This window comes from Heterodontus francisci, chromosome 11 (genome assembly GCF_036365525.1).
Source record: "Heterodontus francisci isolate sHetFra1 chromosome 11, sHetFra1.hap1, whole genome shotgun sequence".
Classification (NCBI taxonomy): domain Eukaryota; kingdom Metazoa; phylum Chordata; class Chondrichthyes; order Heterodontiformes; family Heterodontidae; genus Heterodontus; species Heterodontus francisci.
The window spans coordinates 31,812,552-31,827,872 of NC_090381.1; the positions used below are offsets into that span (position 1 = coordinate 31,812,552).

Below are 15,321 nucleotides of genomic sequence, written 5' to 3' on the forward strand. Positions count from 1 at the left end.
AGGTCAGGGTCTGTGGAGTCAACAGTCAGGTAGCACAATGGATTGAAAGATGGCTACAAAACAGAGGGCTGGCACATAGGGAAGTTTATCAGACTGGTAGAAAGTGAAAAGTGATGTCCTGCAGGAATCCATGCTGGTAACATTATTGTTCACCATATATTTAATTAATTTGGGCTACGAAACTGGAGGTACGGTGCCAAAATTTGTAGATGACACCAATTTCACTAATAACATGGAGGACTGCATGAGAAAACAAGAAAACATATGCAGGCTTGAGGAGTGAGCAGATAAATGGTAAAACAAATTTAATATAGCCGTGGTTTATTTAGTAGGATGTGTAAAGAGGAAGGTGATGTTAAATTTATATAGAACCTTGATTAGACTGCACTTGTGTGCTGTTCTAGTTTCCATATGACAAAACGATTACTGAAGCACTGGAGAATGTGCTGAAAATATTTACAACTATGTTACCAGAATTGAGAGGATGCAACTATCAGGAAAGATTAAGCAGGCTGGGGCTCTTTTCTCTGAAGAAGAGAAGACTAAAAGAATACCTAAAAGAGAGATAAAAGCAAAATACTGCAGATGCTGGAAATCCGAAATAAAAACAAGAAATGCTGGAAAAGCTCAGCAGGTCTGGCAGCATCTGTGCAGAGAGAAGCAGAGTTAACGTTTCAGGTCAGAGACCTTTCATCAGAGGTGTTTAAAATTATTTAGGAGTTGGATAGGGCAGATGTTGAGAAACTGGTTCCACTGTAGGTGCGTCCAAGGAGGAATAAGTATAAGATAGCTACTAACAGATCAAATAAAGAATTTAAGCAGAATGTTGAGAATGTGCAACTCATTCCCACATGGAGTAGTTGAAGGAGATACATTGATGCATTTAAGGGAATACATACATGAGGGAGAAGGAAGTAAAGGGTCATGGAGTTAGGGAAGAGAAGAGTTAACTATAGCAGAAGGAGACTCCTGTGGGGAATAAACACCAGCACAGGCCAGTTGGACCAAATGGCCTGATTCTGTGCTATAGAGGTTTCAGAGTAAGAGAGTTACTGCAGAGACAGCAAAGTGCACTGGTGTGTAAACCACACCATCCTGCTGTTTACAGACTAATCTGGACACGTGTGTGTTCAAACCATCAGGGGATACCAGTCACAAAGCATAGATGACAGACAAATAATAAACAAGCTGATGACTGCATAGAGTTGGGGATCCAGCCATCCGGCTTGTTCAATGGAGATGCCATCAACTTCAGAGAAAGGTGAGGTGACTGAAGCCTGTGGAGGAGTTTCAAATCAAATCAGAATGACTGCAAGTACGTGGAGTGGAAGATGAGATGTTTATCAGTCTGTAATATGCTTTATCATTCACTATTCAGGGAAACGATGCACAGTTTGTGGTTTGATGCAAATACTTCAGTCTATGTCAAAGATTCCAAAGGATCATGTGTAAACAAGAGATATTTCACTGTAACATTGAAGTCAATAATTGCCTTTAGGGGAATGTGGGTGGGGGAGGGCTGTGGGGGACCACCAGTGTGCTGCCCTTCACTCACCAAGAACAACACGTTTGCCCTCTAACAGTCTTTGCCATCTCACCCCTGATGGGCATTCATCTCTGCTCATTGATGTGCTGATGATAATCAACCACCGAACTCCATGATTAGCCACCGGCTATTTACGTCAAATGAGCTGGCTTGTATCTCAGATATTTTCTAATGCTATTTTAAAGCATCCTCAATGGCCAGTGGAGCTCTTAGCTAGTTGAGTGAGAGTTGAGTCTTTGGCTGATTTTAGTCCACAGGTGTAAATTGGTTCTAAATGATTAAGAACTTCTGCAATCTTCCCCTGACAGGTCAAGTGCAAACAGTGTTCAATTTTCTGGTGTAAACCTTATTTGCATAGGTACTCACAACACCAGGTGCAACCTCAAATTGGTGGTGGGTCCAACTTAAGTGAATAAGGTAATTAAAAGTGGGAAAGAAAAATCAGAAAGCTTTAGGAGACTGTTAGAAAGTGATCCGAACTCAAGATGAGTCTCCGGCAAGGTTAGAGGAGCAGGGGATCAAGCCGTGAAGGGAATCTGAGAGACAGGTACATGTCTGCCCACAAGTGACAGAGCAGTCCAGCGGCCATGCTGCTGTTTGACAGCTGCTAAAGTTGAGGTGGTGCGACAGGAGCTGCTTGCAAGGAAGATGACCCTCTATACCACCCCATGGTACTATCACCATTGGGCAGCATTGCAGCAAGCCTGCAAAGAGAGGCATCTTCTGCACATCTGCAGGCCCTATGTTGCATGGTAGCTGCAGGAATCTTTACCACAAATAACACAGCTTGGCAACTGCTCTCTGCTGGTTCAGATCCTCAGAAGACTTATCCCTGTGGTCTTTGCCAGGAAGGCGTTCCTGGATCTGCTGAGATGGTTGGCAGCTGCAGCCAATAGATTACCTTGCTACATTTTTTTTTTACATATAGTGTGAGGTAAAGAACAACCTGCTGTGATTGGAGTGTTTCTGGAAAATCGTATAGGACAACAGTCAGTCGGGCATTCACACGTCGTAGTGATACCACCCGGGATCCGCTGCCACAGCTGCCCGTGAGAAGAGGAGCCTTCAGCAGCTTTGTGTCTGCCAAAGTGAGCTAATTTCATCTCCATCTGCAGATGTGGGGGCCAGCAGGAGGGCATGGAGCACCTCTCGGGCAGCCTGACCTGCCTCGCATCCCCCTTGTAGGCCCTTGTAGGTCATCAGTTTCTTCAAAACAAATCACCTTGGCGAGTTCCAATTAGGAACCTCATTAGTTGCAATAATTTGCTGGGGGCAAAAAATATATAATAATTAAGAACGACTGGCACAAAGGCTCATGAAAACCTAAGTAGCAGTAGGAAGAATAAAAAAATTGGGGAAAATATTGTTGCATTCTATGCCCTATAAAGTAAACTTCTGAACTGTCAATCCCTAGCAGCCCTTTGGTTTCATAGCCGCAGACTGTAATTGACATCTCGTGCATCCTTTTGCTGCAAAATGGGTGTTCCATCCTCATTTGAATATGGAAATGAATGCCCAGCCTGCTGCAGATGGGAATTCCACCACCTCCCACCACCCACCTCCCCCAAGTCTTCACCAGGAAATCCCCCCAATTTAACACCCATTTTGCTGCATCAGTCCCTGTGAGTGACGATATAACAGATGAAAACTGTCCCCGTAGCAGAGGTTTTGGCTAACCTGAAAGAGACTGGCAGCCTCCAGTATCCTCTGGACATTCTGTCTGGTGATGTCGACTTTGCTGGTGTAGGTATAATCCAATAACGTCTGCATGGTATCGGCATCAACCCCCTTAATCACTATCTTTTCTTCATGCTTTTCTTTAAGGTCATTGCAAAACATCGCCCTGGGAGAGAAAGGAAATCTCGCATGAGACAATGATTCATTCATTCTCTTATTTTTTGGCAATTCCTCTTGTTGAAATCGGATCACCTGGAGTCAGGTGGAGGGTGAGTTAGGTTTGATTGTAAATTGTTCCATGGTCATCATTTAATTCTACCCCTGTGATCAGGCTATGAACCGTGCAGCACAGAAGGAGGCCATTCAGACCATCTTACTTGTGCTGGCTCTTTGAAACAGCTGCCCAATTAGTCCCGAAACCCACTCTCCCGATAGCCTTGCAAATTTCTCCTTTTCAGGTACATACTCAATTCCCTTTTGAAAGATACTACTGAATCTGCTTCCACCACCCTTTCAGGCAGTGCATTCCAGAAACTGACTGCATAAAAAAGTTGGCTTCATCTCCTCTCTGGTTCTTTTTCCAGTTATCTTAAATCTGTGTCCTCTGGTTAACAACCCTCCTGTTGGTGGAGACAGTTTTTCCTTACTTACTCAATCAAAACTTCACAATTTTGAAGTCTCTCATCTTGTAAATTTCCTCTGCACCCTCTCCAAGGCCTTGACAACCAATAACAAGAAGAGGAAGAAAACCTTAGGGGAGTTAATTCCCTCTCAGTCCCAAATCTGCCCCCCTTTACATGGCAACCAACTCTAAATTTATCTTAAATGGGTCAACAGAAGGTTGCGAATTTGTGTCCTACTCCAGGACTTGAGAACAAAAAGCAAGGCTGACACTCCAGTGCAGTATTGATGGATTGCTGAAAGAACAGGTTCCTGTGATGAGCTAATCGCCAGGCTCCTTCTCAAAGAAAAGCTGCCTTGCTAGAGCCTCAGTAAGTAGGCCCGAGCTCAGTAGCATCCTGGGAGAAACTGAGAAATGGATAAGCTACTCGAATGTATGAGGATTAGAAGATGCCAAGAGCCACGAACAATCTACAGTATCTTACTGAGGACCTTCTAACTGCTATTTATATTGAGGTGGCACGCTCATTTCCGGAAGTCACCTGCATTTTTGGCACATGGATGTTTATGCAGGCATAATTTACTGGCATATTTTCCATCAACGAGACTATATGAAGGGTCTGTAGCAACCCAACCCTTCTGGGGTGCATCATAGCCTGAAGTCACCAGCAAATTTGTTCTACCTTGTGCCATCAGCAATTGTTTGAGCCTTTGTCTGCTTCTCAGGCTGGAAGATCTTAGAAGCCCAGGGCCCCCTGAAGCCTCAGACTCCCGACTATCAATCGGAGCAAAAGGTTACATTCCTGAAGCAGCACAGGAGAGAAGAGGGATCATAAAACTAACCCCAACACTCCCCAAGCCTTGTTCCTTTAGTTCGAATATCTGTTCGAGGCGGAAATATAAGCCTATATGCAAGTGAAACCAATATATATAAAGGGCTGTAGTTTAAAATATAATAGCCTCCGCAATTCATTCCCAGACTCTCACTTCACGACTAATGTGCCCACATTGAGCATAGCAAAGTAGTGAAGACTGAGTCTGAATGCAGAGACTGGTGTAACTGTGCTGGGTTAACGTGGGAATGGGGAATAGGAGCATAGGGTTTGGTGAGTCTGATAATATCAGAGGGGGAATCGATTTGATCTGTCTAGAATGCTTATGTTTGAATTTTGCCCTGAGTATATAAATTTCCATCTTAAGGCTGCCTGATAAAACAGTGACTAGTTGAGCTATCAAATCAGCAAGGCCACAAATTTGCTCCCAAGTCTGTGTTGCAGATGGCCGATCTCAGCCTGAGTGGTGTTATGGGATTGGCGATCTCACCCTTTCATAATTGCCAACCAGCCGTGTTCAGAGTGAATGTGAGTTTTCTCAGCCGCCATTTGTGTGACATGTGTGGCCCCTTTAACATTTGGAGATTTTCAGGGCCTCAAGTTGCTGCACAGGGCCTTGCGTGAAACATCTCTTTTGCACATTCACTTAACATTGCACATCCTTAGAATAGATATATCAGACAGGGAGAGAAATTTATGTACTAATGCCTGCTATAACAGGACGATAATAGTCTCAAAATATATTGGTAACCTCACTGCCCCGTTATCACTGACGAAGGGGCCAGCAATATTATGAAAGGGGCCAATCATGGGGCATCCAGCGTGCCCGTCTGTTTCAGGAAGTAGGCCTCATTTTAATATCCAAAGCAGGATCTTAGGACGTTGATGCCATTTTTGATGAGAATTGATTGGAGCCTGCATCATCTATAGCCTGACCAGTTCCACAGTTGCTGGAACTGAAATGCCCAGCCTCTGGGCCCCACAAAAATAATTTGGGAGAATGCTACACCAGGATCTCCAGCCTCTGCGATCACAGTTCCCACTGCAGTTGCCTTGATTACCAGAAGCATGTTACATGGGGACACGTGATTAAGATAATAAAAAATAGGAGCAGAAGTAGGCCATATAGCTTCTCAAGCCTGCCCCGCCATTCAACAAGACGGCAGATCTACATCAACTCCAATTTCCTGCCTTATGTCTATATCCCTTGATTCCCTTCAAGCCCAAAAATCTATCAATCTCAGTCTTGAATATACTCAATGACCGAGCTTTATGGAATAGAGAATTGCAAAGATTTACAACCTTCTAAGTGAAAAAGAATTCTCTCCATCTCAGTCCTAAATGCTCATTCCTTATCTTGAGACAATGCCCCCTAGTTCTAGACTCACCAGCTGGGGGAAACAACCTCTTAGCATCTACCCTAGGTCCAAACATATGCTGCTGCTTTATCATCAGGTCAGAAATGGGGATGTTCACTTATGATTGCACAGCATTCGCAACACCTTAGAAACAATCCTTGCCCACGTACAGCAAAACCTGGACAACCTTGAGGTTTGGGCTGATAAGTGGCAAATAACATTCACACCACACAAATGCCAGGTAATGACCATCTGCAACAAGAGAGAATCTAACCACCTCCCCTTGACATTCAACAGCATTGCCATCACTGAATCTCTCACCATCAACATTCTAGGAGTTACCATTAACCAGAAACTTAACTGGACCAGCCATATCAATACTGTGGCATCAAGAGCAGGCCAGAGGCTGAGAATGATCTCATCCGCACAGCAAAAGTAAGTGGCACTTTGTGGTATGGCTCCGTTTGACCTGGATGTCCCCACATGGAGTGGCACATGGGTGCCACTGCCATGTCAAAGACAGGGAGGACAGGCAGGGAGGCTTGATGCCACATGAGTGGCTGCATGTGTGAAAGAACTCACCTCCTAACTCCTCAGAGTCGGTCCACCATCTAACAAGTCAGGAGTGTGATGGAATACTTTCTACTTGCCTGGGTGGGTGCAGATCCAACAACACTCAAGAAGCTCAACACCATCCAAGACAAACCAACTCACTTGATCAGCACCCTATCCACCACCTTCAACATTCACTCCATTCACCATCAGCCACAGTGGTAGTAGTGTGTACCATATACAAGATGCAACTCGCCAAGACTCCTTTTTTCAGCACATTCCAAACCCCCGACCTCTACCACCTAGAAGGACAAGGGCAGCAGATGCATAGGAATCTTAATGGTAAGTTAATTATGTTGTTCAAATACAGAGGTGCAGTGCATTGTTTAATTAAGGAGTGAGAACCAATATAGAGAGAGCCTGCTGGGACATGAGAGGGAAGCAGGAGGCAGAGTTATGTTATGCTGCATTCTGTGAAAGGATCTGTGCCTAGCTTCATTCTTCACTATTTGGCTTGGATCCATATAACAGGGAACACCACCACCTGCAAGTTCCCCTCCAAGTCACACACCATCCTGACTTGGAACTATGTCACTGTTCCTTCACTGTCGGTGGGTCAAAAACCTGGAACTCTCTTCTTAACACTGTGGATGTACCTACACCAGATGGACTGCAGCAGTTCAAGAATGCGGCACACCACCACCTTCTCAAGGGCAACTGAGTATGCACAACAAATGCTGGCCTCACCAGCGAAGCTTAGATCCCATAAAAGAATTTTTTAAAACCCTGTCAAACCCCCTAAGAATTTAATGCTTCTCAATGCGATCGCCTCTCATTCCTCTATTCCATTTTACTCAATTTGTCCTCATATGACAGCCCTCTCATCCCAGAAATCCATATAGTGAACCTTTGTTGCAACCCCTCTAAGGCTTCCTTAGGTAAATGACCAAAACTGTACACTGAACTACAGGGGTGGTCTCGCCAAAGCCTTATATAATTGCAGCAAGACTTCCTTACTCTTATACATCTCCCTGCAATAAAGGAGAACATACCATTTGCCTTCCTAATTGCTTGCAGGACCTGCATGTTAATTTTCAGTGATTAATGAAAAAGGACATCCAATTCCCTCTGCATATCAGCATTTACCAACCTCTCACCTTTTAAAAAGTATTCTGTTTTTCTATTCTTCCTGCCAAAATAGATAACTTCACATTTCCCCACATTTTACTCCATCTTCCACCTTCTTGCCCTTCAACTTATCAATGGAATGTAAAAGAGGCTGAGCCTTCGAAATTGGGGCCGTCTCTTTGCGTGGATGTGGTTGACTAGCTCCCAACTATTAAAATCGACCCCACAAGTTGGTGGGGGGGGGGGGGGGGGTTGTGGGAGGAAAGGGAGTGATCTTCCAAACTCATCACCAAAGGCTAGAGTTGTGTGACAGGCACAAGGATCAACATAATCTCCTCGAGACTCAGACTCTGCATGAAGTTCGCTGCCTCTACTGGTTGACTAGCCTGTTACCGTAGGTTGTGCAGATATATGGTCTTCCTATTGATCTAGTGGATAAAACATCACCACTATTTTTTGTGGAGTATCTTAGAGCGGATAAATAGTTAGGGCAGCAAAGTCACTTAAGATCTCTGCAGTTCCTGGGTCACTCAATGTCGTGTCATTCCTGGTGGTCCTTACTTTCATCTGGCATCTGTTTAGACACCCCAATCCCAGTCAATTTGGGGATGCCTCCTTATAAGCAGCTGGGATTTATTTACCAAGTGACCCTTCTGTTTACTCAGAGGACCCATATTTTCACCAGCATTCAAGTTTTCTCATGTTTCCTTTTTATTTACGTTTCCACTCAATCCTCCAACAGAAGTTTCACTATTGTAATCACAGTTTGAAAAGAGATGATCCAAAATGCACTGAATAACAAATTTACAGAAAGAGAAGTCTGGTAATTTTCACTTGCAACAGAAACTGAGGTTTGATTAGAAACCTTCAATATAAATGTATCATCGCCTTATGAAGTGTGTTCTGTAACAAGCTGAGAATGTGTCGTTTGTAGTGTATGCCTGGCATTGGGTTACAGAACTAGCTCAGACTCTACAATTTCAAACCACACATCTTGCTGAATAAATAGTTAGGCAGAGAATGTTCACTGATCTGAATTAATGGAAGCAACAGAGGGCATGTGGCAGAAAATTAATTTTTTAAATTACAAGGAGGTTATGCAAAAAGATTCACACACGAAAATTCGGAACTAAAGGTTTTAAAAATGAAAGCTTTGTAACCTGGCCCTGCTCGGTAACCTGGCCCTGCTCGGCAACCAGGGCCCTGCTCGGCAACCAGGGCCCTGCTCTGGCTCTGCTCTATAACCAGGCCCTGCTCTATAACCTGTCCCTGCTCTGTAACCTGGCCTTGCTCCGGCTCTGCTCTGTAACCAGACCCTGCTCTGTAATCATTCTGCTTTGTAACCAGTCCTGCTGTGTAACCTGGCCCAGTTCCAGGGTTTGTCCAAAAATATTAACAAGCTGTCAACCATGGTTCAGAGGTAGCTGCCTCACCTATGAATCTGAAGATTGTGGGCTCCAACTGCACTCCAGAGACTTGAGCACATAGTCTGGGCTGACAGTTCAGTGCAGTCTTGTCAGAGATGCTATTTTCAGATGCAACATTAAACTTCTCAGGTGGACATAAAAAAATCCCATGACACTATTTGAAGAGCAGAGCAGTGACCAGTGACATGGCCAATATTTATCCCTCAACCAACATCACAGAAACAGATTACCAGATCATTATCACATTGTTGTTTGTGGGACCTTGATTCTGCATTTCCTACAGTACAATAATGATTACACTTCAAAAGCACTTAATTGGCTGTAAAGCACTTTGTGACATTTTGGGGTTGTGAGAGGAGCTAGCTATATAAATGCTATGTCTCTCTTTCTTTCAATAGTGGTTTCTAGCCTTATAATTATTCCCTTTACGGCTTGATGCTTCTGCAACCCCATCCTGTGAGGTATGTGCTGTAGTGGGGCTGATGTCAAGGGGTGGGCTTATATTCCCTCGCAAACCTGCTTCATTGGCTGCAGGCAATGATGCAGATATGAACCTTCACTCCACTCCAAGGCAGCACCTGTTGAAGTTCTGGAACACAATTCCCCTGTGCCATCCTGGATTTGCCTTGTCTTGAATGTTTTTTCGTGAATATTAGAATTAGAATTAGAATTAGAATATTACAGCGCAGTACAGGCCCTTCGGCCCTCGATGTTGCGCCGATCATCTGACCTACACTATTCCATTTACATCCATATGTCTATCCAATGACCACTTAAATGCCCTTAAAGTTGGCGAGTCTACTACTGTTGCAGGCAGGGCGTTCCACGCCCCTACTACTCTCTGCGTAAAGAAACTACCTCTGACATCTGTCCTATATCTTTCACCCCTCAACTTAAAGCTATGTCCCCTCGTGTTTGCCATCCTCATCCGAGGAAAAAGACTCTCACTATCCACCCTATCTAACCCTCTGATTATCTTGTATGTCTCTATTAAGTCACCTCTCCTCCTCCTTCTCTCTAACGAAAACAACCCCAAGTCCCTCAGCCTTTCCTCGTAAGACCTTCCTTCCATACCAGGCAACATCCTAGTAAATCTCCTCTGCACCCTTTCCAAAGCTTCGACATCCTTCCTATAATGCGGTGACCAGAACTGCACGCAATACTCCAGGTGCGGCCTCACCAGAGTTTTGTACAGATATGGAATGACTAAGTTTAGAGAATGATTGTGGTCACTTAATATGGTCGATTCACAACTCAAGCCAACAGAAAGATACCAGATGGGCCCCATAAATAGGTGTAACTTAACAGTCCATGAATGTACAAGATATGTTACAAGTACAACACTGGTTCACGCAACATTGACGTCTGACCATTTAGACAAACTTCTTGAATTCATCGTACAAGACCAGCACGAAAGCACCACCCATGCCTCTGAGCACATTGGACCAGGCACCCTTGAAGAAAGCTTTGCCACCCTCATCCCGAAGGATCTTCTTCCAGCAATCAAGTGTTCCTTTATACATGATATCAGCTCCTTTCCGACCAGACTGCATCATCATACGACGACGAACAGTATCAAATGGGTAGGATGTCACACCAGCAACAGCTGTTACAGTCTGAGCTATCATCCAACTGACCACAATATGGGTGTTCTTAGGATCTGGGAGCATTCCTTTAGCAGTATCATAGATGCCAAAGTATGCAGCTCTGTAAATGATGATGCCTTGTACAGACACATTGAAGCCCTGGTATAACCCTTTGATGCCGTCTGACTTGAAGATCTTGGTAAGACAGTTACCCAATCCTGAGAACTCCCTCTCTGCCGCTGACTTCCCAACATCAGCGGCCAGACGTGTTCGGGCAAAATCAAGGGGATAGACAAAGCAGAGCGATGTAGCACCAGCAGCACCACCGGAAGCCAAGTTACCAGCAAAGTAACGCCAGAACTGTGTCTTGTCAACACCACCAAGGAAAAACTGTTTGTACACATCTTTGAAAGCAAAGTTGAGAGCCTGTGTGGGGAAATATCTGATCACATTGGCCAAATTACCACGCCAAAAGGACAGAAAACCTTGCTCTTTCGGGATGCGTACAACACAGTCAATGATCCCTTTGTATTGACTCTCTACTGCGATCTGTTTGCTTGCATGTTGCACCTTTAGTAGGTTGGCTGTGAGACCATTCCATAGGCTCAGGACACCTTTTGTCTTCATAATTTGCTTGAAGCAGTCCACAACCCCAGTAAAATGAACATCAACACCTCCATAATGGGGGAGCAGGGGACTCTGTGCCTGCATCTTTCTTTTAACAGTTTCAAAAGGGAAGGAGAGTGTTTGGGCAACACCCGCTGCCAGACAGCCATTCGCAAAATTCTGGAGAGGAGTGAGTTTCACACTGGGCTTATTCCAGAGCTTATCCAGGTTATTTTCAGTGTGGTGCATCACAAAGACAGTTTAACGCCTTTTTGGGAGGTTGCAATGTTTTACAGTGCTTGTTCCACTGGGGTTGGGGGTAGGAGTGTATTCTTGATCTGTCCAGACGGTACCCGTGGGACAGTTACTCTCCCCCAGAGGATGATCCACTGGGAGTCTCTCTCCCCCCAGTCACCTCTGAGGAGGATTAATCTCCTTGCAGTTATCCACGGGGAGTCTCCTTCCCGACAATGACTCGCAGGCCATCACTCTCCCCATAGTAACCTACTAGGAGTTGCATGTAAAGGGTGGTTCAGTGGTACTACTCATCTCTGCGTCAGAAGATAATGGGTTCAAGCCCAAGTCCAGGCTTGTGCACATAATCTAGGCTGACATTTCAGCACAGTACTGAGGGGAGGTGCTGCATTGTCAGAAGTGCTACCTTTCAGGTAAACTGGCTGTACTTGAAGATCAAGGGCATTCTCCTAGTGTCCTGGCCAATATTCATTCTTCAAACAACACCAAGAGGGTCAGTTTAACTTTGGTGTAAAACTGATGACGTCAATTCAGTTGCCTGTTACCTCTCTCCTGAAAATTAAGTTTGGGAGAAATGTATAACAGGCGACTGAATAATTATTACCCCTTTCACACTATCTCCCAAAAGTGAATTAACTGGTCATTATTTCATTGCTGCCTATGTGATTTTTCTGTGCACAAATTGGCTGCTGCGTTTGCTTACATACCAACACTGACTACACTTTGAAGGTAATTCATTGGCTATCAAGTACTTTTAAGAGTTCTGATGACATAGAAAATGTTATATAGATTCTTTATCAATTTCAAACAAAAGCAAAAAATATATGTGATGAAAAGGTGCCTGATGCACAAATGTGTGAGCAGGCCTATCAGCTTGCTGTCTGCAGTGGAACACACTTCTTTTGAGGTACTTCACTCCTCACACCCCTTTGTACTTTTAAATGGGCCTCTGACCTGTCTCACGCTTTGAGTTGCCAAATCAGCTTGAATGTATTCCTGCAGGTTTTGCCACATGATCTTCCACCTCCATTGGCCCTCTACAATCAAACAGCCTTACTTTCCATTCTGAAAATTTCTATAACTACTAAATGAAAGTGTTCAAAGAAAATGACAAAACAAAATTTATTAATGGCCCTATAATTTTTCGCTTGGATTGCTTGCTGCAGTGCCAGGAGATTAGCAACGTTTGCTCATAAATCTCACTCCTTGAATTTCCCCAATGTTCTGCCATAACAATTACAGATCAGCAGTCACTGTGTGAAAGAGGAAACCACACTGAGACATCAGGAACAACCCAGCTGACTCTAACCTTATTTATCAGCAATGGTAATTCAACAGTGAACAGAAGGATGGGTACAGAGTTTCAGAGAGCAAAGGAGTTGGTCACACAATAGTGAGGAACTGGAGGATTGTTATTGAATATTTATTTATTCATTTTTTTAGTCTGCAGTCTCCAGTTCAAAAATGAGACTGCCAAGGAACATTTGTGGAATAGTTTAACTCAACTGACAACTTCGATTTATATAATGCCTCTAACACAGTAAAAACATCCCAAGATTCCACACAGGAGAATTATCAGACACAAATTTGACACTGAGCCACATAAGGGGATATTAGGGTGGGTCATTAAAAGCTTGGTCAAAGAGGGAGGTCTTAAGGAGCTTCCTAAAGGAGACGAGAAAAGTGAGAGGCAAAAAGGTTCAGGGAGGAAATTCCAGAGTTTCGGGCCTAGATAGCTGAAGGCACGGTCACTGATAGCAGGACAAAGGAAATATCAAACGTTCTCGCCATGTGAACAAAGAAAAATACTCATTTTTGGCCCACCTGAAGTAACTGCTAGCAGCTGCCAGGACCACCCTGTGGCAGGAGAACTCCCTGTCATCCACACACAGCACGACGTCTGTCAGGGACCTTTCCAGACGCAGGTCTTCCAGGCCACCCTGGAGGATGGAGCAGAACCCAGTGTCGTCGAACATCATCTTCCCGTCAGATGAGCCCTCTGTAAGCCCCTTGACAGCCCAGGGGTGTTTCCCAGCCTGACTGCTCGGGGACTTGTCGGTGCTGCTCTCCACCATGTCTGCCATGTCGCATACTACTGTCTGATTGCTCCACTCTCCGCTGACTGTCGCAGCGTTTTGAGGTTTTGGAGTTGGTTGTAATGTTGCCCTTTGACGGATTTCCTGCTCACAACTCTTTTCTTATCAGAGACCAACACACTTGCAGAACAGGAAGAGCTGCACTTTCTCATTTTTCTCCAACACCCCCCATCACTAACCTGCCTTTCTTTCATGGAGTTTAGTTAGCCCACTGCATGTTAGTAAATAAATACTTCTCGTTTCAATCGCCTTTCCTTTGTGTAAAAGGGACTTGAACATGATGTACAGATACAGCTCCGGTAAAATAAGATAGTGCTCTATGCCAGGTTGGCATTGCATGCTAAGGTCAAAGCAGGGTTTGATTGACCTCAAAATCCATGAGTTTGCAAATCAAGAGTGTCAGTAATGATCTGAATCCTCAAACCATGTTGCGGTCAGTTCCTGTCCGAAGGATAACCTTCCTCAGAGCATAGTGTTTACTGATTGCTGTTTGTAGTATATATAAATGATTTGGAGGAAAATGTAGCTGGTCTGATTAGGAAGTTTGTGGATGACACAAAGGTTCGTGGAGTTGCGGATAGTGATGAGGATTGTCAGAGGATACAGATCGGTTGGAGACTTGGGCGGAGAAATGGCAGATGGAGTTTAATCCGGACAAATGTAAGGTAATGCATTTTGGAAGGTCTAATGCAGGTGGGAGGTATACAGTAAATGGCAGAACCCTTAGGAGTATTGACAGGCAGGGAGATCTGGGCGTACAGGTCCACAGGTCACTGAAAGTGGCAACGCAGGTGGATAAGGTAGTCAAGAAGGCATACGGCATGCTTGCCTTCATCGGTCGGGGCATAGAGTATAAAAATTGGCAAGTCATGCTGCAGCTGTACAGAACTTTAGTTAGGCCACACTTAGAATATTGTGTACAATTCTGGTCGCCACACTACCAGAAGGACGTGGAGGCTTTGGAGAGGGTACAGAAGAGGTTTACCAGGATGTTGCCTGGTCTGGAGGGTATTAGCTATGAGGAGAGGTTGGATAAACTCGGATTGTTTTCACTGGAACGACGGAGGTGGAGGGGCGACATGATAGAGGTTTACAAAGTTATGAGCGGCATGGACAGAGTGGATAGTCAGAAGCTTTTTCCCAAGGTGGAAGAGTCAGTTACTAGGGGACATAGGTTTAAGGTGCGAGGGGCAAAGTTTAGAGGGGATGTGCGAGGCAAGTTCTTTACACAGAGGGTGGTGAGTGCCTGGAACTTGTTGCCGGGGAGGTGGTGGAAGCAGATACCATAGAGACGTTTAAGAGGCATCTTGACAAATACATGAATAGGATGGGAATAGAGGGATACGGACCCCGGAAGTGCAGAAAGTTTTAGTTTAGGCAGGCGTCAAGATCGGCGCAGGCTTGGAGGGCCGAATGGCCTGTTCCTGTGCTGTACTGTTCTTTGTTCTGTTGATAAAGGCAGTGACAGCAACAATTTTTTATTGGGCAATTACTTTTTTTTTCTTTGATCTCTCTGAGGACAATGACACTTGTTGAGGTTCAGTCCCTTGGGCTCCGAACAGTTCATACACTGGGTTGCAAAGCTGCCTCTGTCTGTGAGTTCACAAAATTCGAGCACTAATGCAAAGCTGTATCG

At 44.6% G+C, this 15,321-nt stretch overlaps 2 protein-coding genes across 2 annotated transcripts in view; both read right to left on the reverse strand.

Moving 5' to 3' along the window:
* klhl6 (kelch-like family member 6) overlaps nt 1-13,805 on the reverse strand; it is a 62,634-nt gene extending 48,829 nt beyond the window's left edge. The window contains exons 1-2 of the mRNA XM_068041929.1: nt 13,414-13,805; nt 3,224-3,389 (exon numbers count right to left, since the gene is read on the reverse strand). Coding sequence (XP_067898030.1) covers nt 3,224-3,389; nt 13,414-13,673 — 426 coding nt within the window. The 5' untranslated portion in view covers nt 13,674-13,805. The remainder of the gene's footprint in view (nt 1-3,223; nt 3,390-13,413) is intronic.
* Nucleotides 10,344-11,454, reverse strand: LOC137375176 (ADP/ATP translocase 3-like). The gene has a single exon (XM_068041931.1). It carries the CDS (start codon nt 11,437-11,439, stop codon nt 10,516-10,518), a length of 924 nt encoding a protein of 307 aa, XP_067898032.1. The 5' UTR covers nt 11,440-11,454; the 3' UTR covers nt 10,344-10,515.
* Nucleotides 13,806-15,321: the final 1,516 nt, after the last annotated feature.

Bases quoted from the DNA above. Each gene is read 5' to 3' on its own strand.
- LOC137375176 (XM_068041931.1), bottom strand. From the start codon at position 11,439: ATGCAGGCACAGAGTCCCCTGCTCCCCCATTATGGAGGTGTTGATGTT.